The 25,606-nt window shown below is 40.0% G+C and overlaps 1 protein-coding gene across 1 annotated transcript in view; it reads right to left on the bottom strand.

Moving 5' to 3' along the window:
* cdh13 (cadherin 13, H-cadherin (heart)) overlaps positions 1 to 25,606 on the bottom strand; it is a 320,149-nt gene that overhangs the window by 227,587 nt on the left and 66,956 nt on the right. The window contains exon 2 of the mRNA XM_029434516.1: positions 3,558 to 3,678. Coding sequence (XP_029290376.1) covers positions 3,558 to 3,678 — 121 coding nt within the window. The remainder of the gene's footprint in view (positions 1 to 3,557; positions 3,679 to 25,606) is intronic.

Below are 25,606 nucleotides of genomic sequence, written 5' to 3'. Positions count from 1 at the left end.
CCAGAAAATGTATTTCCTGTGCATCTACAGAATGCAGTTGTAGTGAAACAGAAAAAGCCTTGTGTTGAATCGTCAGCATTTAATTTTATTGAATAAAAGCACTGTTATTTCATAAATTAGAGTCTATTTTTTATTTAATTCCTTATTCAGCAGGATTGGCAGTCCTCATCATTGGGTCAAACTTCTTTTACACCTGAATAAACTAAACTCCTTGGTGGAAAAGCAATTCCCAGGCTTTTTTATCAGGCAGTTTATATTTTGCAAATGCATTTCTGCTTTGTTCAAAATGTTTTTTTAAGTGAGCTGTAGTCAAATGTTAAATGTGTAACACTTCAATCTTGCAGTGTAGATGTCCAGAAGTTAGTGTTTTTTGTGTAAACCTTAAAATCACATCCATATATTTAGATGAAAGTGATGAAGTTCATATGAAAAACATTGAACGTTTCAGTAGCAAAATGAGAAAAGGGATGAATTGTTAACCTCAAGTTTGCATTGGATCCTTTTCACTGAATGAAAGATGACAGCATTGACAGTTCAATCTTACAACCTAGCCGGGTTAGAGATGGAGCGAACCGTGTCCCATGAAGTCCATGTATTATAAACGTGCTGCCTGTGCACATGAACACATGTCTGTACATTGGTTTATACATTCTTACTGTTTGAAACTATGAGTCGTCTGAGGTCGTGAGTTGAGAAGCAGAAAGACGCCATTTTCCATTTGCAGAGAAAAGCACATTTCTATTTTCGCATGCATGAATTTTTCATATAAGCAGTGACCAGCTGAGCAAGGGGAGAGGTGGCGTCAACGGAGGACAAACGAAAGACAAGTAGCAAAACCAAGAGAAAGGAAATGTACAAGATAGAGTGACCAACATAGCAGGAGGAGCACCGCGAGTGGGGAAACCAGAGAAAGAGTGAATGTTTGCACACCGTATGCGTTAGTTTCTCAGATATGGCCATTAGACGAGATGGATGTCCATGAACCCGGGTCTGCGCCAACAGGTATCTCGCTAACAGACCGCCCCTCTGCTGGTAATTACACAGGGAGGTTCACAGCAGGTGGCACAGGGCTGAGCAGAATTTACATTAATCTGCATGTGTCACTGGGCCTGCCTACAGCCTGTGGCTCTCAGTATGAATCACGCTCAAACTCACACAATTTGTTCAAATTTTACAAAACGGACAGTAAAATAGCATCAACGCTCTTTCTGAAATCCATATTGGTGAACGCAAACAATTATTTGGCATAATAACTGCCGTTGCCTTTCACTTTTCTTTGAAATAACACACAAGTAATGCACAAAAAAACCCTCACACACACTCATACTGTTATTTCACTTTAATGCACTTGCAATTGATTGATCCATCCAAGTATTAAAGAAAATACATAATCATAGAGAGCAATCGCACATCTTTCAAGTGGAATGCTGAAATCATGTGCCTTATTTGTCTCCTTTGTAGTTTGCTTTATCATGCTGTTGGCCTTATTGTTTTCCGACATGCGGTTCAGCTTCGGTACCTGCTGAGGCATTGTGTTCGTGCAAGTGCTTTGAATTTTTAAGACACTTAAAATGATCAAAAACCATATTGTGTTTCTGTTGTGCAGCTAAGCTATAAATCAACAACACAACACGGTAAATATGCAAGCTTTCATCTATGTGCGTGTCTTGAAAATCCATGCTAAGCAAGCACATACATTTATGTTTGTACTGCATGTGTGTGAGCGCTGGCATGCCTATGCTTCTGTCCATAACTTGTGAGCAGTGGGACCCCCCATGGTGAGAGGTGTTTCTGCTGACAGGAGCATATTCAAGGTAATAGAACCACTCTGTTGTCCCGGAGCAGAGCGCTAAAGCAGAACTGAGTTCTGTCTCCCACTACACGCACCACTGAACCTCCAGATGACAAAATGCCTCACTGGTTGACCGAATCAAACACAATGAAGCCAAAAAAAGTAGAAAGAGGAGATTGAAGAAAAAACAAAAGCTCAGAATTGTCATGTTTTGCTGTCTAGGTGGGAAATTATGTATTTTCAGTTAGAAACGCCGTGTGTCAGTGTAGTGAGACTTAAAATAATGTTTGTACTTTATAAGAACACCTCTGCAGGCACTGCACGACACTCCAGCCACAAAAGAAGTAAACGTGTTACTCCTGTGTATATAGATACAGCGCATTATGAGCATGTTACTGATGCGGGCAAGAATATTCTAACCAATGTGGAGATGATGAAATAAAGAAGTGGCAGAGAATAGAAACAAGCTCCACAATATATGACAGACTGTTTTGACAAGCTATACATTATTCCCTTTATAATTTACATATTACCATCATATGTCATCATATTGTACACATAAAACAACAACAAAGCAAATTAAATATTGAGCAAATTAATTAGTGAAACTTCTCTTCGCTTTGTGGTAAAACTAACGTAATGCTGGCTGCACCATGACGATCTCTGTGGAGAGACGTGCCGGCAGCCATAACTCACAACCCCTGAGGAGCAGACTGCTAGCCAGCACACATTATTGCTGATCACTGTGTAGACAGAGTGGAGCTGTGCAGAGAGGCATTGCCGGAGGGTCCCAGAGGAACAGACTGGACCAATAAATTGGAGCAGCGATATGGAGTTGAGACTGGACTGGAGTTTTGCAATGCAAGAGTCTGCGGGGAATATGGCCGGCCGCTGCAGTTACAAAAGGGGGACGAGGCTGCCTCCCCACGGGTCTCAGAGATAGAACTGAGTCTGCACAACAGAGACCACTCCGCAGTGAACCCTCGCGACCTTCTTCTCAACGCTGTCTGAAAGCTTTAATGTTTTGACTTTAAACCTGCTGAGAACAAACACACATTTCTGCATTAAAAAAGAAAGTACAACTCTGAGGCTGTAGCGGACTGAGTGACTTCTCCGGAAGGCGACTCTGAGCATGGTAGTTTGTGCACCGGGACTGAAACGCTCCAGCAAGAAATAGTCACAAGGCAGACACACATGCATTTGAGCACACATTACACGCACGCTTAACTGAGCAGCCCAAAGCTGTCTCCAAGGAAGGAACAAAAGAAAATACTTTTGTCAATATCATCCAATCAAGGAGAATAATTAATTTGCACAAATTATGTTGTTGTCTTTGTGGGGCAAAGACACAACCAGTTATATTTTCTGTTTGTAACAAAAATTCACATGAATTCTAATGAATGTGAATAACATAACGACCTACACACACACACGCACGCACACACGCACACGCACAGACATGCACGCGCACGCACACGCACACGCACACGCACACGCACACGCACACACACACACACACACACACACACACACACACACACCACCTTGACCTGGAGGGAGTTTGGCTTTTCCCCGCTCAGCTCCACTGGATATGCTGAAATTTAAATCCTCAGGAGCCAGGCAGGCAGACTGAGGGTTTATACGACAACACATGTAGATTTGTGTTGCTGAATGCCAGAATGTAAGATAGAGAGTGGGAGCAACAGAGCAAACTGAGAAATAAAGTAACATTTATAAATGTTATTTTCTGTCTGCTCTCACTGACCTTGTATGAGTGCCTGGCCTTTCTGGAAAGCTCCACTGAACGCCACCTGGTAGTGTTTGACCTGGAAGCCAGGTACACAGCCCTCATGGCCTCCATCCTCTTGACCACCCACACGGGCAACCTGCAACACACAGAACAAAACACAGGTCACATTAATACACATGAACACACAGTTGACAGGCACAGGCAGGGAGATAGAATAACTAAACAAATATGTTTTCCTTCTCAAGACCTAATCCTCATTAATCCTAAATAAACAACATGAGGTGACAAGGGCAAACATACTGCAATGTGTGCAATAATTATATTTATTGTAGTGCAATAATTTCAATACATACTAGGTCAATAATTACATTTATTCATACTAGTGCACTATGTACATTCAATCTTGTGCAATAAATAATATTATTTTAGTGCAAAATGACATTGTATTTATTTATTGTACTCGTTATTTTAGAACTATATGCTATCAACTGTGGGTGCTGAAGTTGTTTTGTTTTTTAATTGAACTAATTTTGTGGTATTCTGTACAGTGACAATAAAAGCTCTTAATCAAAAGCATTTATATAACTTTTTTGAAATCAGAGATATCATGTTTAATTCATCACATGCATATGTGTTCTATGTAAATACTTACATGTGATTAAAAATAAATTACAAAGAGATACTTGTTTCAGAGCCAAAAGCAACTCTGACCCATTATTATTATTATTATCTAGACCCATGATTTTGTTTGATTATGGGCGGATCAGGTTTACACTGACGTTACATAAAAGACAACAATGACTTAATTCAGGTTAGATAAAATAAATATAAAATGCGTTCAATAGCTCCTCTTTGTGTTCCTTAACACTGTGAAAGGACGGTCAAGATGTCTTTTAAAACTTTACAATTCAAATTAAAACAGACTAAAAGCTGTCTTTCTACTTTTCAATGAACCATTTTCTCTACAAATTACATTTATTCAATTAACAAAAATTATGCATGGTAAAAAAGCACTTTAACCCCACTTTTGAAAGGGTGGGAGTTCCCATGGAAACAGACTGTCAAGTGTTGTTGCTTTCTTTGATAAAGACTAAACTCTTGGTGGGTGCAGATACACAGCAAAGCAAAAATACCAACTCAGATTGTATGCAAATATGTGATGCATTAATTCAAGGATATGTGTCCCATGCTGTTTCTTTCAGAATCCTTTTGTTAAAAATGACATGACCATGACCCGTTTACAAATGCAGCTGCGTTTTTGACTAGGTTCATAAGATAGCAAGGATGACAGCATGCTCCGTGGTCAATTGTCAAAACGATTTACAATACATCACATTTTCTTCAGATGTAGATCTAACATAGTCTGTCGGATCAAGTTCAGGTCAAAAATATTTTGTAAGCTGTCGGTTATAATTCCAGGCTAAAACGTCAGCCCTGTACTCCAAGAGGGAAGGGAGAGAGAGATGCTGGTTTCTGATTACAGGTATTGATTAACAGTTCTCTGAAAGAGCTGCGAAAAATCTGAAAAGTTACAATTACTTGTTAAAACATGAAGCCACAAGAGCATATTGGCGCAACCAACCATAGTTGAAGCAACATGGTACTATTAAACTGGCCAAGGTATTAGCATTACCGCTAACAACCATAAAGCCACAGAGCTTATGCCCAGCATCAAAATAAAGGTCCAGTCTAATTTCCGGGCACTTATAATGTGTGTGTTCTGTGCCCGGGGCTAATTAGCTTGCTTCATTTTACATAACATATCTATTGTAGGCAAGCCTGCTCTGCTACAAACACCTCACTTCGGGCTGCATGCATAAGTAGGCGTTCAGACGAAAAACACCCCTGGGTTAAAAAACAATGCAGGGGCTGCGTTAGTGGATTAATGTGTTTGTAGATGAATCAGACACCAACATACTGCACAGTGGTTTATTATAATACGAGCATTCTAATCAAGTATTATGAGTCACAGTTATAACTCAGGAGGTTTTCACAGTGAGAATCATTCTATCTTTCATTGAGACGATCACCAGGTAAACATTGTTTATATCAAAATTAATCAGGAATTTGCGCTTGCATGCATTTTATTGGCCAACACGGAGGTTGCCCTCTCATTGAAAGACTAAACCTCTTGCTTGGTAACACAGCACTCCATAAGCGTAACTCCATAGTGAAGCACTGAAACACATTTGTGTCCAACACAATTTGTGGTTATTTTTAGCCAGTAACCCTTGTGTCTCACCAGAGCATCTTTTTTGCATGAAGCAAAGAGGACATGGCCTTATTCTGAATGAGAAATGGCGCCGCGTCAATCCTGTTTATTGTGATGTGAGCGCCTTAACACAAGCCTCATGACTGCCAGCATTGGCTGGAGTAATGATATAGAGGCTTCTGAGGAGAGAACAAACAAGGGTCAAGACGTAGGTTACATCATATTTTCTGCGTATTGGCAATAGCTACTGTTAGAGCATTATACTATCCACAGAACCACTTTACAGTCACAGTTGCAAAAATTGACAGACATGCTGGAGATAATTGATGATTTTAGTACACCTGACAAAACCAAATGTTTTTCTGAAAACACCCCTGTCCATAATCCCTAGGTCCATTTGGCATTGTGTGCTGGGAAATGATTAGTGAAACAGTGTAAGGAAGCAGAGAGTAAGGAGGTGAACGAACCCACAGATCATTAACACATCTATCAACATTGTGAACAAGTGTCCATATTGGACTGGGGGGATAGGGGGCATTTACTGCCTTACAGTCAAATGTATGACATCAAATTGCCCTCTCACTCCTGTCCAGTTATTCTCCAGTGATTGCGCAAAATCACATGTACATCAGAAGTACTGAAACATCAAGATGTGAACATTCTGTTTCTCTAAATAAATATTGTGGTTTCATAAAAAATTCAAGCAACATTTTCTGGATTATCCTAACACAGTGGTTTCTGTAATTAGATACACTGTACAGTATGGCATACGTGATACGTATCTGCCAACCTGAGCCATCTGTCATCTGTGTCAACCAGTGACATCCCACCTGCTCATCCTCGTATCTCTGGACCCCTCCTCTAGCAAACTCCCCAAGGTATATGAAGAGTGCATTGATGAGGCACATACTAATTGGATGCTGTCCACCACATATATATATATATATATATATATATATATATATATATATATATATATATATATAATATATAACACACTTACATATTCGCCTAATGAAGAATAAGATGGAGTTGTTCACAATGTTGATAGATCATTTCATTGAGACAAGAGGAAATACCATCTCAAGGAATCTAACTGAGATCGATATATATGACTCTTCAATTACCCACAGTGCCAAGTGCGCAAGAATCACTCAAAAGCATATTCTTTGTCAATGGGCTGTTTAAGTGCAAGACAAAAGGACACTTTTGCTAAGGCCTTTCCATTTCACTTGTCTATTATTAGATGGTAATTGTCATTATGTCAATATCACCAAAGTATATATTTAAAAACAAGTTAACAACTATATAACAATGACGTATGGCTATTCCCCTTCATGAAACCTTTAAGTTTCATCAGAGTTAATGGGAATAAAATCAAAATTACAGACCATGTGAAATATATATATATACAGTTATAGGACACATCATGTAAGTTACAAGACTTTCACACAGCAGCGTCTGGCCTGTCTGTGGAGATCTGTCTGCGTGATGAACAAGCTTTGGCAGACGTTCAGCCACAGAGGTCATTACATGTAATGTCCCTGCAAGGTAATCACTGCACCCAGGGGACTTTGTGCTTTTCTTGTGGGTGTCAAACTGGTAATTAAATTCAGTCACAAGGCTTCCTGACATGGTGGGATGCAATGTTAGTTGGTCCATAAACTCGATCAACTTGATCAAGGGCCGGAGGTCCTTCGGCATGGCAAGGGTACATGAGGCACACATGCAAACACAGAAAAAGGCATTACCATATGCACACGCACACGTACACGCAGAAGTGGGTACCTGCAAACACACAACGCACATCTCTCAGCGGGACTCAACAACATGAACAGCTATTTTAATGTCCATTAAGGCAGAGAAATTACAATAAAGCCCAGTGACTCACAGTGGGAGAGTGAAAGCATTAAGGCATCGCAATGCTAATGACAATGTTGTTAGCATAGGGAAACTTATTATTGCGAGCAATATTCTCCATCAGGAAAGCATGTAAAACTGTATTAGACATATGAAGGTCATATCATTCCAGTCTAGCAGAATGAATTGAGGCACTTTATCAACAATGTCCATATGTTTACCGCTCGAACAAATCCCTTTTACACAAGAAGAAGAATGAATGAAAGTACAATCTCAAAGGACGGAGAGGCACATTGTGTCGGCATTCAGTTACAGAAGAAGATCTGTATCAGGGCTTTCTTTAGGCTTTTGTTTTTTGTCTGTGTGCATACATGTTTCTGTACACTTGTTTTGCTTTAATGCCCAAAACCGCATACATCACACATGAAAGGATCTGATTCATATATGCGTTTAAGCTCGTCAGCTGTTTTATGTATAGTGAGATTTAAGTTTTCAGCACACATGGATTAGTGTTTAATGAATATAAACATTCACATCTTTTTCTAGGTGAACAACACATGAGTATATGTATACCAGTTTCTCTTTTAAGGCAATCTGTGTGTAAACATGTAGTCTGATAAACATGTGAGATGTAGTCTGATAAACATGTGAGCTGTAGTCTGATAAACATGTGAGCTGTAGTCTGATAAACATATGAGCTGTAGTCTGAAGACCTTGTTTGTATCTAATAATCTGTCGAGTCTGATTTTTTATGCAATCCTGATGACCTTGAGTCGCTTGTAGCCGTTGTTCCTGAAGCTGCTATAACGGATGTTTTGGCCATTGGGTGGGGAATGGAACATTTTAAGATGATTTGGCAAAATTGTTACCAAACAGTTGCTTATTCACACAACCAACAGTGACAGAGCAACATCATTATGAGTCAGTTTTCTGGCCACCTGGCGAATGTAAATGCAATATTTCACTCTCCTGTTTTTGTTCCTGATTTAATGGCTTCTTATTAAGTGTTTTTTCTGGCAATATTGAACAAAATGTGCATAATGAATTGAAGACAAAAAACAAATGTGGCCTAATTCTCCATTAGACAAACGAAAAAAAGAAAGGTTAGCTTGGCATAGAAATGCTCACTGAGAATCCTCAGTGCAGATAGTGATCAGGAGCAGGACTGCTAGGTGTACGCCAACAAACTCACGGCAAAACATACACAGAAAAAGATGTGTGTCCGACACAAATCATCGCTTCCTGGACTTCAAAACGTGTTTTCTCCTGAGGGGTCCAATGAGAGACATTAATTGATTTCTGTGTGTTTCAGCTTTAGTGTCTTGCCTGTTTGATGTGTCTGTGAAGGCATCATTGTTCTGCAGTGATTGGCTCAGTGTGACTTTGCCAGAGCTGTGCGCTACATAGAAGGATTACTATGGTCCGGTCTGGGCGAAACAAAGAGCCTTGGTTGTACGAAAACAATCTATCCAGCAGGATCAATTATCATGCTCGAGCAAAGATGGACCCGCAGAAAATTGTGTATTGTGTAGCAGCTTAATGAGATGATCGACACAGAGCCAAAAAGATAAATAAATCTGTAAGCATTTAGCAGGATGTGTGGGCAAAGTGAGAGAGAGCAGAGAGGCGGACTGCAAATAGGCCTGTAATCCAGAGGATAAATGTCAGATAGCGGGATCATTTGGATACAATATGGTCGGACATAAATAAACTTAGAGTGCACATTTCCACTTGGCATCATATTTCCCCTTTAATGTATTATTTCTGACTGTTGTTCTGCTACCACTTGAACAGCAGCTGGACATTTCAACCATGTATCCATTACTTTGAGTCAACTATTTTAACCATTTATCCATTATCTATTTCAACTGTTTATCCATTTATTTGAGTTATATATCATTTAATGATAAACCTACTTTAAGATCTTTAAACTGTTAATACTTTTAGCCATGTACTTCAAGTATTTATCCATTAATTGTTATTTTAATCCCCTTTCCGGTTCTTTTAGCTGACATTTCTACGTCTACGTATTTGCTAACTAGTTTTCTCATACACTCAATCATAACTTTCTTCAGGTGTTACAGGCGACCAAATATACGAATGTACAACGGCAGAATAAGTACAAGTAGCCCTGGTTGGGAATTCTATTTAAATATAGAGAAAGACACAAAGAAGAAAAGAGCCTTGAAGGAGGGAGAAAAAGACGTGGGGGATTGTTGCATATAGATCAGTTTGCATGAGAGGGAAATAAATACAGCTATCTATTGACAACCACTTGGAGTGCAGGTCTTTAGGTTTATGTTAGCTCTCTAAGTGCAGCCAAGGAATACTCAATGAGGAGAAGAGATCCATACACTGTTCCTCCAGCATTAAGATAATGCTTTGCAACTATAAGGTCCATTCTCAGCAATAAAGAGAGATTGCAAGAAAGAAAGAGTCGAAATAATAAAAGAGCTTTGTTGTACTTAAATATTTGGAAAACAATCTATACTACTATCATTTTACTGATTAAAATGAGAGGGGCGGGTGACTACAGGACACGTCTGCGTGGCTTCTGGTGGCTATTGTTGATGTCGGTCAACTCATACTCAAGCGGGGGGAGCAGTAATGGGTCAGCTCATCTTCTGAGGGTTTGACATTTGATTCAGTTCAAGTGTGAAGGAGCAGTCAGGTGATTAGGCAATGACTTAGCAGAGCACATAGTAAATGTCACCTCTGGTGGAAATCAATACCGCCTCAAGAATCCACAGTGCATCTGATATATAGAGATGGAGAGGGCCACTACATCTGATATTTGCTGAAGAGGGTAAGAGGGGGAGAGGCTGGGGGAGAGGCAGTAATAGCTGTTTGAAGTGATGTGTGAGCATGTGTACATCTAGTGGGTGTTTGCGTGAATAAACTCGATCAGACAGAAGAAGAAAGACTGAAAGGTAGATTGAGAAAAGGAAAGAAAAGAGAACACATTTCAGTCAGAGTCTGTGTCTTTCATGCATTCTAATGCCTTTATTATTTCTTTTTTTATTGAGCTGTTGCCAAATAGATGCTCGAAGAATCCAAACATTGGACCGTCCATCTATTTGGATTTATTCTGTAAGTAAGACTGTTTGTGTCTATTTAGCTTGCAGCTTTCTTTTTTCAATTACCAAAACAAGGTTTTTAAATGAATAAAATTGGTGCCCATGTCTATAATTCATTATAAACATATGTATAATGCATAATAATCTGTTTATAGCACTGTATATTTAAAGTTATAAGCACTCATTGATAATCATAATGTTTAATAGCAATAATCACACATTATAAAGTATTTTATAATGACTTATAAGGTCAAGTCTCATAATATGCTTCATAACTGCCAGTCACTCACTGTCATTTTTTGGCAAAGATCATAGTGTAATATAATTCCCATAGTTTATATGATAATATAATACATTATAATCTTTTTATAATGCATTATAATAACTGTAATGGGGCATAACACTGTGATTATAAGTTACTATAAGTGGTCATTAGGTGCTTTAAGTAAAGTGAATAAATATCATTAAATATGCGCGAGAACAACACAAAACATTGTAAAAGTAATTTAGTTGTTAAATGGGTCTTGAACATTAATTATGAAGCAGTATGATACTTGACCGCATTCTAATGTTTATAATGCATTTTAGATATGGACGTCTTAGAAAGTGTGGCCTTTATACCTTATCTAGTGTCTCCAGGTAATCAACCCAGCTGTATGCTGTATCCTGGTGTGTTCCTCTGTACATGTTGCTCAATATTGCCAGTGTATGTTGGTCTCATTGAGTGTGCACATGTATGCTAAGTGTGTGTTTGCCGGCTCGTTTGCATGTATGGATTTGCCAATGATCCAGCCAACGTGTGTGTGTGTGTGTGTGTGTGTGTGTGTGTGTGTGTGTGTGTGTGTGTGTGTGTGTGTGTGTGTGTGTGTGTGTGTGTGTGTGTGTGTTTGTGTGTGTGTGTGTGTCTGTGGATTTGCATGTCTATGTCTCTGCATGCATGCTGGATAGTTTGCCAGCGATCCAGCCAGACAGCCTGCCAGTAGCCTGACATTTCATCCAGCCACTGTGTCTCCTTCCCCACACTACATTTCCCTTTCCCTCCTCAATCTTGCATTGCCGCTGTCTTCCATCAAGGTAAATGTCAGTGCACACACCTCAGTATATGTCTGGCTGACCCATCCGGGCCTGGATACATCCATAGCCCGAGATGAAGCCAAAAAGCCAGGGGAGAGAGAGAGAGAGAGAATCAATCAGGATGGGCCTCAGACACCTACAGCTGGCAGGTTAGCCAGGCATGCAGCACCTGAGTCATGAAACCGTCTGGTTCCCGGCCAGGGCTGCCGAAGCCTGGCCCCACCTGCTGGGCCTGTAAAACAACACTGGAGCAGTAAACATACAGCCACGCCATAGAGGAGGAGCAGCCGAGCGACGAGGGAGAAGAGAAGGAAAAAAACATATTTTCTGCTGGTGGTGGTTTCTTTCTGGGTGGTTGTTGTCACCTTGTGAATGCCACATTCAGAAAGTAATAAAGGAGAAAGCTTAGGAACAAGGGAGAGGCAGAACAACTGTTTCACAAACACAAAGAAATAATGGATATTTGTGTGGGCTAATGTACTGCAAGTACTGAAAAAAACTGCATTCATTGCTAAGCCATTGTTAAACTGGAGTCATTGAAAGTACAGTGACACTAAGTTTATGTAAAAGTACAATCCATGAGAGTTGGATGAAAACCTATTAAGGGGTGAGTAATTGATATATAAATGCTCATTTTGTGGGTGAAGTAATCCTTAGTTACTTTGAATTATTGAAGAAAATCATGTTTTTGTCGCATGGTGAACGAAGAATCAGAAAATAGATAAAAGTCTTGATGAATTTAAGTAAATAACAAAACAGCAAAAGTATGTCAAAACAATCGCTAACAAATTCTCCCACAACTCGTGCAGTATAACCCAAGTCTCATTTACCAAGTTGTATGCTCACTATGTCCCGAAGGACATGCGAAAACCTTCTAATCCTTCTAATCATTTTTTTATGTTGTTTAACGCGGCCCCAATTTACTTCAATTAATCAACATTTTTCTCCATGTGTTGTTTCACTGTTCACTGTGTAGGCATTTGGGAAAAGCAAAGTTTTCAACTTGAGTAATTGATACACAAATGGCCATTTCAGAGGTGAAGTATTCCTTTAATCTCACTCAATGTTAAGCATTGGTTGGGAGAGAAGGTATCATTATTTCTAATTCCATTGTGTATGGATGTATAAGGTTTTACATCTCTGCAGGACTGATACTTAAGTGTACATACAGTTGTGTGTCCTACTACTAAATTGGTTAGGGAAACACTGCTATAAGGCATTTAACTATGTGTATATGGTCTACATACATTGCATGGGTAACACAAACTAAATTTCCTTCCAGAATTAAGGTGGCCATGACCAACCTGTTCTTCTGTGAAGTGACTTCTACATTGCAAAATGTAGCTTGAAATTGTGCAGTGACACAGCATTAGTTTAGAGTTTAACTGAGCTATTACACCTTAAGTATCTATTAGTACCCCAAAGGAACCCTATCTACATCCTTTTTCGTAGATTAAGTATTTTTGGCGCAAGGAGGCAATGAGGCATTCAAGTTCGTAGATTTTAGATTAGACAAACCTGTAATCAATTCATTCAATACACACTAGAGTTAAACAAAACCAAACAGAAAGTAGAGCTGGTGTAAAACAAAAGGTTTCACATTGAGTGCAACAGTGGGATTGCAGAAAAAATATACAACCCTGTATTTACCAGTCTATTTCTATTCATAGAGCTCAGACTTAGAGCCAAGCTGAGCAAACAGCAAGCACAATTCCCTGGCACAGCAAAGATCCTCGTCTCTTGGAGAGCAGGAGACAACAGAGAATTGGCCCGGTGACCCATTCAAAGCATCTGAAGAGCTTCCTGGCACAGGCTAACACATAACAAAGACTTCTCTCACACCACAATTAAAGTGATTTGACTTTGAAACTATTAGCGTTACGTTTTATTCGTGCAGGCAGGTCCCATTGCGATGCAAATCTGACATCCCTAAGGGAGGGGGGGGGGGGCTTTAGAGTTGCATGGTAAGTGAGCTGGTGTAACCCTGACAGTATCATTTCCTCACCGTCAGTCTGCTCAAATCCCTTTTCTAGTTGGCAAGCTTGTCAATACTTGCACCTCACACACCTCTCACTTCACCGCGCAGGAACGGAGAGAGGGGTGTGAAGTGAGGGATTGAAAAACAACAGGAGCGTCAGCTGCAGGCACCAGCTGCTATCCAGCAGAATTCATTTGAATGCACTTTATTTTCTTCCCTGTTGGGATTTGGCATGTCAATCTGAGCACGTTCGGTTTCATCAAGATGGCATGTTCATTCACCTTGAAAGCGGTGTTTTGTCTAATAGCCACAGTAAGTAAACTTGAAAAGACTGTTTTCATAAGCAGACCTGTGACTTTCCCCTGTCTTTGTTAGACTGCGTTGAGTCCTAACAATAGCCACAGCAAAGTTTCCCCAATGAAGCTCCTTGGCCATGGCAGAGACAGATGGAAACCCAATGCAACGCACAAGCTGCTGAAGCTTTAAGTGTTCCACATTGACAGGGAGGTTACACCTCTTCAGGTGTTGTCAGCAGGAGCCAACTTTAAAATGGTGATGCTATCTAAGCCTCTAAGAGACAGGAAATTGCTATGCAATTCAAGTTTGAATGTTCCTAATCAGGAGCTCGCCTCCTAAACACAAGCCTATCGGAGGCTTGCATCAGTTGGTGATGCACTGGGGTGAACGAGAAGCGATAAAGAAAAGGAAAGCGTACGGATGTAGAATTGTGAAGCCTGTGTTATCACTCAGTCTGTGTCGAAAGCTATTGTTGAGCGGCTGGTGGGCTGCACACACATATTGTTGTGGGTGGTCATTAGAAGGATTGAGGTCTGTGTTTGTTTATTAACGGGTTTGTCTGTCGTTATCAGCCGACCTTTCTCCGCTCTTGCTAAACTCCGTTCATCAGAAGTATCGGGCTTCTGTCGATCCTCTCTCTTTAAACAAAGTGCACTAACACATATCCCTCCCCTCCTTTCTCAAGATTCCACCCCTTATCCTATTTCCTAATTTCCTTGCTTACACTTCCTGCTGAAACTCAGTTGTCCCTCTCCTTTCCCTCTTCTTCCAACCCCTTTTATTTTTCAGATTCCTCCTGTTTTAGCTGCTTGTTAAATCCTTTATTTACCTTCCATCATCAAACTGTTAGAATGACTGTCTTGTCTGTGCTTTCCCCCGCTCTTATGTAACTTGTATATGTGTAAAATTCAGTTATGCAGCTTACTAATCAAGCCTGTTTTCAACGTCTCAGCAAGGTTAATGAACACCACAATTAAAACGTGTTTTCATGGCAATGTTGTTCGAAAGACATCGAGCAAGAACTTTTTCCTATTCTTAACCTAAACTTCTCCTACTTTTTTCCGAGGCACGAATGTTCCAGGTCGCATCCACCAGGTATCATTTATACGCAGATACAGATACAGTGGGGAGTGTTACACTGTGAAACAGAAGATGTTCCTCCTGACAGAAACCGGCAGAAACATCCAGAGCCAGTCAGAGGCCGTGCCAACATGTGCCAATGCAATCTTGCCAAGGGGATCACAAGTTGTTGATCCTCTCTTGCCTTTAATTGTTCATTTTTCATGTTCAGTTTACGCATATTTTTATTTTAGCCTAATATTTAATCCCCAAATGAATGCAGATTCAGGCATTCAAATGTTAAAGTGTTTTTTGCCGCGTGTAGGTTACAAAGTTGTGAATTATCGAGTCTTTCCCACCAAAGTTGAACACGGTCAAACTGTCACTTTAAAGGACATTGAGCAGTATGCAAATGAACGCTTCTCATTTTGTACCTCTCCCTCATTCTTATCTGTGTTCTACATTTTACCTCTTCATTCGTGCGCCTCACTCTCTTCACCCCCTCGTCGTTTACACCCTTTGTCCGAATATCACTCACTTCATTACTATGAGAAGTTCAGTTTTTTCTAGACAAAAATAAAATTCTTCTTCTTCAGAAAGTCTGAATGTTTACCACGAGAATGTAGATGAGATGAAATCTCTCAAGTGCAGAGGCAGAAATGTTTTTGGGCGTTCTAATATACAATTTCTGTCTTTTTAAACATTCTTTCCTCATGGAATCTACGTTCGACATCCTTCTTTCTTTTGGAGAATAGAGAAGCTTTCCGGGCAAATATGGATTACATTGTAATGATTTTGCATCCTGTAACAGATGTAAACTAGATAATACAAAAATGGTCCTTTTATTAAAAGTGATCTTGTACGTTTTGATGGTGGGAAACAAAGAATAAAACCATCCAGAGAAACTGCTCATAGAGCAAAATCCATGCTTCCGAACAAAATAATGCAAGCAAACAATGAAGCCTAATTATGAGCAGCAAACAGGAACACACTCTAGAAGCAGTGGTACGCACATCATGCTTCGTAGAACAGATATGAAAAAGGCAAACAATTCAAGTGAAAGTGTAAACAAATCCAGAAGGCATTTAGGTATACGTTTCTATTTTCAGCCTTTGGGTGCAAAACAAAGCTCAAACACAAGCTGTTTCATATAAAACTGAATTTGCCTGATAATCTCTTAAAAATAATTCAAAGACTTCAAGCCTCATAAATCTACAAGAATGGACATTGAGTTTTCACAAAGTCCATTTTAAAACATTTCCCAGACACAGTGGTGGAATTAGATTCATTTGAGGGAACGTCAGAGGGGAGCTCCTAACCTGATTTAAGGAGGTATAGGAAAGTACAATTTCAAATTCAGCCTTACATCCAATCCCACTTGATCCTGACAAAAGTACACTATAAATTGGGAATCATATTCTAGGATGCTTCCCATCTGTGGGCTTACACGCACCTCTGATGCAGAAGTGGATAGATTATTCTCAAGCAGGCAGTGCTGTCTGGCCCCATTGCTCTTGACATGAAACAATATGGATAAATATGCTTTGCTGCTGTTTGCAACTCTAGCTGAGTGACTCCAGTGTCACTCAGTTGGGGAGATATTCGACTCAGGAGATACCAGAACAATGCTAAATGTTTCCTTTATACAAGATGCCAATTTGAGCTAATAGAATAACTGTTTTACATTTGACAGTGAATGTAAAAGTAACCAGGGTGACTGAATAGAAAAGGAATAGACATCTTTCCCCTTCACAACATGCCAGCGTGTCAGTAGCTCTGCGTGTAAATGCTTGTGTGATGTGTGAGCTTTGATGAAGTGTCTTGAGGCCGAGGGTCATCTATACCTGCCTTAGATAGGAAAGCTGCATCATTATAGAGGTTCAGCACAGTCCGCCATCACAACCTTGTCCCTCAAGGCTACTCCTTCTCTCCCTCTAACTGTCTTTGTGCTCCTTGTAACAAGCAGAGGACCGGACAGGAGAGGAGGCATCAGTCCTCTCCAGCCACTGCTCTTGATCCCACAGAGCTGGCAGCCATTCATCCCACCCTCAGTGACAACCAGAGGTGTTATGTCCACCTCTCACACTCTCTGCCTTTTATCCAGCAAGCACTTAAGTGATTCGGTTCCTTTGATTATATTACCATTACAACATCAGTGATCTGGTTTTGACAGGTCTGGATACACACTATGTTATAGCTTCTTTCCAACTGCTTAAAACATATTGGGGATAGACTCCTTCCCATTTGCCAGTAGATGAGTATAGGGGTGGGCGAGACTGCAACATTTGGTATCGATCCGATACCAAGTAAATACAGGGCCAGTATTTCCGATTCCGATAGTTCTTTTGAAAGGCTTCTGCAAGTGACTTCTGTGCCGGGGGTGTGGTTGTGTTTTGGGGATTCCCCTCCTCCTCTCTCAGCAGCTCGGAGTTCTCTTTTGGCCCAAAAGAGAACTCTGAGTTTTAAGAACCAAAAGTTTTGGGTGTGTTTTTAGATGTTTGTATACATGTGTGGTGTTGCCACAGTACCTTATTTGTTTTCTGCAAACATCGCAGCTTGTTTTATTTTGGGCTGCAGCTGTAAAATAACACCAAACGGCGCTCCTCTTCTTCTCTACCATCACGCAAACAGCAGTGCTCTGTTGAGTGACGTGACTGCACGCCGGCAACACTCACAGTATAGCAGGGGGGGCAGAGTGAGCATGAGCGAAGTGAGTGAGAGGATACGATGATTTAACGGGAGTTGTGTACTGAACGTAGATAAGAGAAACTGAAACTTAAGTATCGGTCTCATCACGTAAGATGCAGCGGCCGGCTCACGGTTAGTAAAGAGGTTTCTTCTTTTTTACATGTTACTTATTCAGTTTCTCTTTCAAATGCTCAAACCAGAATGGGGGATTCTGTATGGGGGATACAGTAGAAAAGACTAACAAAGATCTTTTTGAAAGAGTTTTATCCTGTTTCTGCAGAGTTTGAATGAAGTGTGTTTTACTGTGATTAGTTGGATAAAGTAGCTGTTTCTCTCAATGGAGTCTGGTGGCTTTGAGGAGAGCGTATTACTTGTATTGTCTTGTACATTAATAAATTATAATAATTGTCCAAATCCCTGTTGATTTGATTTATTATACTGTATATTCACTTCAACAGTGGTCACACAGCATCGGGCCAGAAAAGGGGCGGGTCAACCCAGGTGTCACGTTTCCATCCCTGCCAATCGGAGCTGCAGCCGATACATACCTGTGACTACTGCAGAGTCATTTGTCTTGTGAATGAATATTGATTGTAACCTTTCCATTAAAAAACAAAAGCCAGATGTAAGTAGGTGTTAGTGGGGTTTTTGTCAAGTGGGAAAGTGGCTTTATGTTTTTAAAGACCTGGGCAACAGCTGTCTCAATAAAGCAACAATGCAATGTGGCTGCAACACCTGTTGCATTGCCTTCTTTGCCACGACCCTTGTTGTTCACGTTAGGCTCAAAGTTAACTTCAAGGTATTAACATTCATTTTCAATATCTTATCTGCCATTTCTACTGAAGGCACATGTAAGTGTTTATCTTAAAATATTGAAGTAAATCTCTCTTTTTAAGACAACCGAGCTAAAGCAGGGTTTGTTTCTCAGAATTTAGACAGCCTCCTTGAGAGCTACAGAGGACATTATAAAACTGTTTTACAGGCTGAGTAGTACTCCTCATGATAAGTAAACTGACCTTCATGTGTAAAATCAATGAAGCGCACCTTTACAGATTTGGGAATAAGTAGGCAGGTTGCGAACAACAGGTCAAAACTAAATCATCACGAAATATCTCCTGGGATGAACTAAACAAATCTGTTGATATTTAACGCTGGGATTTACAACAATTGCAGCTCGTTGTTTTGGAGATAAATATGACATTAACACGATTCGATGGATGATCCCTCAACACCAGCATCTGCAGCTTTTAATTTAAGCCTTCTTGGATAATTTATCCTCCAATACCATCATGTCTCCAATTCTTATTTCATGTCTTCTTTCACTCAATCATTTGTGTTTCATTAACAGTTGGCACTTTGGATAAGAAGCTGCAAAAAAAACCCAGCACAAGTGTTGAACAGATGTTTAGCGATGCACCAACAAATCTTTTCAAATGTATAAATAAAACTTGAATTTATTAAACATTTATGAGCAATGATATGATGTGCTGGCAAAATGATTCCTCACTTGTGAATCAGATATAAAATGTTAACAGTTACAAATGATTCCCCACTGAGTATTTTATGTTGATTAACATATTCATGATACTTATAATTTAGCATTTTGCAATGGCTATGATTACATCACAACATGTTAACTGTACATACAATTTAGGATATGAGGTTTATCAAGTAGGATTTTGATACTCTGCTAAAAATCAATATATATTTAGTCACTGGATTGTGCTAATTTCTCGTTAGTTCTTTCTCTCTTGTGTTGTGACAATCTTTATTCAGAAGGTGTAATGAGTACAATAAATCCTTGCCACACAGCAAGCAGACTACTATAATATCGTTCTATGTTATGTTCCCTTTTGAATTCAGAAGCACTCAAGACCAATTAGATATAGCACCAGGCATGGCAGTATAGATGATTAGATTATGCAATTAGCCCTGAGGCAAAATTATGGAAATTATTTCACATAAAGTGAAAAGACTCAGAAATGTCTGTCCGTGTATGTCGACAAAACACTATGTGTAAAAACACTTTGTTTGAAAAACTAGGTTTTATATTATATTCAACATTACCAATTTGGTTGTTTCCAGTGCAGTTTTGATATGAAGTGGAAAGTATTTTTTAATCAAGCCTCAGGAGTCAAGGTAAATATGGTGTATTGAAGGAAACTCTTGACACAAATTGCATTTATAATAATATAACAGCCACAATAATTAAGTCATTTATCACCATTGCACCATTAAAAAAAAGAAGCAACTTTTCTATTATTGCTTAATTGCAGGAAAAATCCAATAAAACAACTTCTCTTAAGTATTTACAGTAGGAACGTGTCCTTGGTTCTATTCCCTGAAGTGGAGCCTGCGTATTCTGTTGAGTGTTTACAAAGTGGTGTCGAGATTCACTGCCAAAAGGTTCAGAGGTGGTACTTTCTAAATGTCCTCGGTTTGCTACTTTTTAATGAATAATCCATAAGTCTTTGATTTAATGATAACTCATGAGCTTTTTAGAATTTGTCTTTTGCTGATGGCAGGGCTATGCCAATAAATATGACTGAGCATTAATGAATGCTGTAGTTCTCCCAACTGAGGTCCAACAAGAGAGGAGGGAAGCTTTCATGAGTGTCGCCCGCTCATCTTCCAATTTGTCACTGAATAAGTTGTTGTATTAACAAAGTATGATGAATGCACAACTCTTTAAATATTCATGTCCTACATATTATGCTCTATTACTCGATCCCTCTGTGTTGTACAGCTCTATTGTACTGAGACTAAAAGTGTGTTAAAGAGTTAGAACAGAATATTTCTCTATCCGATGGGGATTGTCATGTCTCCATAATCTTACATTATGTATCTTCTCTTATGTACTTTGCAGGTAAATGCAGAAATAAATTAGTTTGAGCAGGAAAGAGATTTGCACATTTTTCATTTCGGATCACTAATGTCTCAATTCCATAAATGTCCCATGAATGCAATGAAGCGTTTTCTTTTTAAGGAGATGTTCTGCTTCTGTGTCATGTACTAGATAATCATTAAAATCCCAATCGCCACTAAAGTGGTGGTTGTTATTTTCATCCCACTGCACCTGCATTAACAAAGCATGCTATAAGATTCCAATATAAATAGTGTTTCTACACTTCTTTTCCAGAGGATCAAAGCAATAAATGTTACTGCAGTTCCCTCCCCTCTTACACAGTAGTAAATGTTGAATATGTTGGATATACTGCAGTGCTGCTGTATGGAAATAATTGTAACAGAGTAGTAAATGTTTCCTCGGCCCCCTCCCACCCCGCTGACCTTCCCGGTGTCTCTGGCCCTGAGATGGGATGTTAATGCCTGTGTCTGGAAGGCTGCCATGCTGCAACCTGTGCTCTAATGGATTGATAAAAAAGCTCTAAGCACAGAATCAATCATGATATAAACCTGGAGTGGAGCTTGTTAAACTCTAAGGAAAGTTCCTCTACCCTAATGCCCCTAATCTTCAACCATTTGCTGTCCGACAGGAAGATTGCGATTGTTACCCTCGTCAGCCGAGCACCTGGAGGCCAGAACCATTTCAGGTGGTGGACTTGGGATGGAAAGTAGTGGAAGGAATTACAATATGAAATTCCGCCATTACACTACAGTTACTTTGACATTTCGGGATGGGGTTATTCTCTGTTTTACTGGGACTTTGATGGTGGCTTGATGCCAAGTTGGTCACTTACTGTGTTAAGTGGACAGATGTGGTAGCTTGATGCAGGGGAGAGAGGTGAGGGGAGAAATGTGTAATTCAAAAGTTGTGTGTTCGCAGCTGCCCTGTTAACATTAGCCACAGGTAAGCCCACATTCAGGAGTCACCTACTGTGCAGTTGAGGTTGGGACAGCCTGCTTTTTAAACCGCAATATCTAGTTTTCTATTTCTACACGTTAATACGAAAGATGAAACGTGCGAGAGTGGAGGATTTGAAGTTGTTTAAAGGTTCCTTTGAAAAGAACTTGGCAAAGTAATTAAAGTAATGGAACGAGCATTGTAACGTATTAACACTGTTTAAATCTCAATTGTTATAACTTTGTATCTACATCTCTGCAATCCTCTCTGCCTGTCGGTCTCTCAGTGTCCTCATCTTTCTGCCACCATACCTATATTTAGAGTCATTGCAACTGGCAGGTAGAAGGTTCTCTACTTCAGCAGTGACATGAATACCAACCAGAAAAGCAAAGGAACATGAAGAGTAAAGGAACACTGTGGATGTTCGGGGGTTTGAAAATGTGCCGCAGAGGTACGAGAACTCTGATTGAAGGTTAATTTACACAGTGTTTACTCAGTAATTTACACCCTTACTGAGGGTGTAAATAATGAAAATGTTACATTCTATAACAATACAATGTGCGGAACATAAAGCATTTGACACAACCTGGAAGGCAGCGTCCTTATCAGCTGCCGAGGTTTAGAGCATGTCTCTTATTGTAAATGTCTATTTATCAAGCAGGTTGGGTCGTGACTCAGGCCGTTGCATTTGAATGTCATCATGATCATGTTGTATTCGAAAATTACTTCATGGATTGCATTTGTTTTTGTCTTCTGATTCAGAGAAACAGCCTCCATGAAATATGTTGAATGGTAGAAAATATTGATTGAATGAGCCCTACCTGGACCAGAGTATGTAAAAAGCACACAATAACATGGTGATCAGAAAGCAGTCACACAAATAAATACAATCTTCATTGAAATAAGCAGCTTTATGATCCAAGCACTGGAGAGAAGTCAAGCTTACAAAGACATTCACTACAAAATGATGTGGTGAATATGTACAAATGTCAGTGCATCTCTTCACAATGTTTTCTTCTCTACAGTTCCAAAACCAGTAACCTCACAACGACAAAGAGGCTTATTTGGTCAGAGCTCTATATTAAACTGAGATTGGGTAAGATATGTTTCTTTCCAATCTATTTGTAAATTGAAGAACCTCTATTTCTCCAGCACCCTATTATTTTAAGGTGACCACCATCTGCATTCCCCATTCCAGTCAAGCAGTTCCATTAAACATCCTTTACAATTTCCCATCCTAATGACAGGGTGAAGAGAGGAGGATGGTCAACTACTGCTGCACAGCTCCAAATGCCTTCAGCCTTTTCTATAGTTATTCCAATGCTCTGCCTTTAAGCAGCGCGCTCACTGAGCCTAATTCCATACTGCTCTGCTTTCATTCTGAAACCTGAATGTTACCAATTCTGGGGAGCATATTGAGGGGCTCTCAATTGTAGTGGAGGGGTGTTTTTTCACAACGGGCATGTCAGAGCGGAGATGGGGTGAGGGAAAACGTAGCAGACAGGGAGGGGGGGATAGTTATTTTGGCAACATTTCCCTGGGTCGGACACTATTCTATTGCCTGACAATAAATCTGATTTAATATCTATTGTGCTGCATGTCCTGCTCGGGTCGGTACAGAACGAAAGAGAGAAGAAAAAAGAAAGAGAGAGGCAGGCAGTTGTAGAAATAAAAAGTGAAAGGAGAGGTAGCATAATGGGATATTGGGGACATTGTTGTATTAAATCAGAATAATAAAGCTGTGCATGCACAAACAGTATCTAATAGAGACGTCTGGGAGCCGGAGAGCCACTGTTCCCCATGGTATCGGCAGTCAACAGTGATGCTGACACAAGGACACAGCTGCAGCAGCCAGTTTTAATCAACACATAGCAATGCAACTCCCACTCAGAGAGTAATGTGGCTTATACCGTAAAAATGCGCTCTGCTTCTGCGGGTGCAGAGGCTTAAAGCGATGCTGTGAAATAACGAGCTCCACCACTGGTTTAAAATGTGTTGTAACCTGTTGTAATGGTGTCAAACTCCCGATAGGAAGCTTGTCAACGAGAAGCACGCGGCTTGGTTGCTGCCTAATCTCTGCCATCGTAAAGCGCTCTGAGAGCTTTATATTACTGCTTTAGAACTGTATATCCTGAGCTACATAACACAGTGTGTGCTTTGATGATTTACTAGTAGGTGATACAGTATAATAGCCTCATTGCATTTTAAAGAGAGGAGGGGAGACATATAAACAACCGCTATTAGCTCCCATCACTGAACAAGCCAAAGCAGTGGTATATATTATCACTTGATCCCCCAACAGTACTTAGTATATGAGTACAGGATCCGATTTGACATCACAGAAGAGACTTCGCAACCTCTGCATGCATTACATGTTTGTCAAAAGTATTATGAAAGATGACATGAAGATTTCTGTCGAACGTATTGGCTACGGAAAAGCAAATTATGATTATTTGAAGTTATTCCGACATCCTCTACATGTGCAGTATATCTTCTATGTAAAAGGATTAGTGCCCGTTCCTAAGGCTACACGCTAGGCCCCAGGTAGAGCAAAGGTGGGTGTCCAAATGAGCCAAGAGCACAGATACAGTATGTTTGTTTGGAGCTGGGTTCCAGGGCAGGATAATACAAATCTTACTTAGAACCCAGGCTGTAAAGGTTTGAGAGCTGCTAGGTAAGGGAGTTGTGTAAGACAGCTCTGAAACAATCGTTGGAGTAAACCTGAATAGAGCTTTCCTCTCAAAGGAAAAACAGCTGAGGAAACAAGAGTTAAAGACCTTGTGAAGGGCAAATACAACAGCCTAGCAAAGACAGTTAGCTTGTGTTAACATCATATAGGCTTAGTAAAGTCATGATGAGGGTTATTTGAGCCTGTCCATAAGATAGAAAATAATAGAATAATACGTTTCTGAATCCCAATTGTAAAGCAACCGAAGGATCATCTTGAAATGATCCAGCTAAAGCTTAATGCAGACGCCACACACGAGGATGGATACCATGTTCTCCTTGTGTTTCTGTTGTCGACATATCAGTCATGTCATGTCATGACTAGCATCTCTGCCGACAGAAGTTTGTTTTGAGAAAACTAGCACAAAGGTTACCGGTCTAATATTAGAATACCTTTATTCTACATGATTAAAGTCGTACCTTTTGTCAGAAATAGTTCCAACTGCACCTTTTTGTTCAATTCTCTTAAAAACTCCATTTGGTACATTACCTTTCCACAGGAGAGCCAAGTATGATCTCATAATATCCAAAATTGATCCAGTTCTTTTACAAACCACAGTGACAATACAGGATTAATGCATGGCCATGCACATTATAGCCACCTAGACAGTTGCTGTACATCAAAGAGCCCCAATCAATAGATGAAAAAAAGTTTTCTTAGCCTTCTCTTTTGAATTCATTGCAGTTCGCAATCAGTGCCTGATGACTTGTCTTCCTTTGCTCATTATGGCCACTCAGAGGCTTACTGTACACCTGCCAGCCCTTGTCATTATAGATAAAAATGTCGCTTGCTCAGGAACCCTCCCATGACAGCAGAGTATCAGTGCTTGACCGCATGCCCCTTCCTCATTATGGCCACTCAGACAGAGTTGCATCAGCTGGCCGGTATCCAACCTGTCAGCTCTTTTTCTGATGAAATGACACATTGCAGATGTGAGGTCAGCGCACACTGAGATGGTTGCAGCTTGTTAATGCATGGTAGTACACACGGGTCAATGGGGTATATTTTTCGGGGTGTGGCACGATTGATGTTTGTGTGATTGGGTCACTTTGTAAACTTAACTTCCAATAAATGGAGACTAACAAATCGTATACAAACATTACATTGATGGTGAACTCATTCCGAGGATATATACATGCTAAAGAAAATACCCTTGAATGTATTACTGCAGTGTTAAGGTAATACTGAATATTTACAGACATTCCAAGATCTTCAAGGGAGACAGATTCAGTGATTTCAGTGATTTATAGGTCTTTCTCTGCTAAAAAAGTCAAATTTACTGTGGCACA

Source organism: Cottoperca gobio, chromosome 6 (assembly GCF_900634415.1).
Source record: "Cottoperca gobio chromosome 6, fCotGob3.1, whole genome shotgun sequence".
Lineage (NCBI taxonomy): Eukaryota > Metazoa > Chordata > Actinopteri > Perciformes > Bovichtidae > Cottoperca > Cottoperca gobio.
The sequence above is the reverse complement of the archived record's forward strand: the minus strand, read 5'-3'. Positions and strand labels throughout refer to the sequence as shown.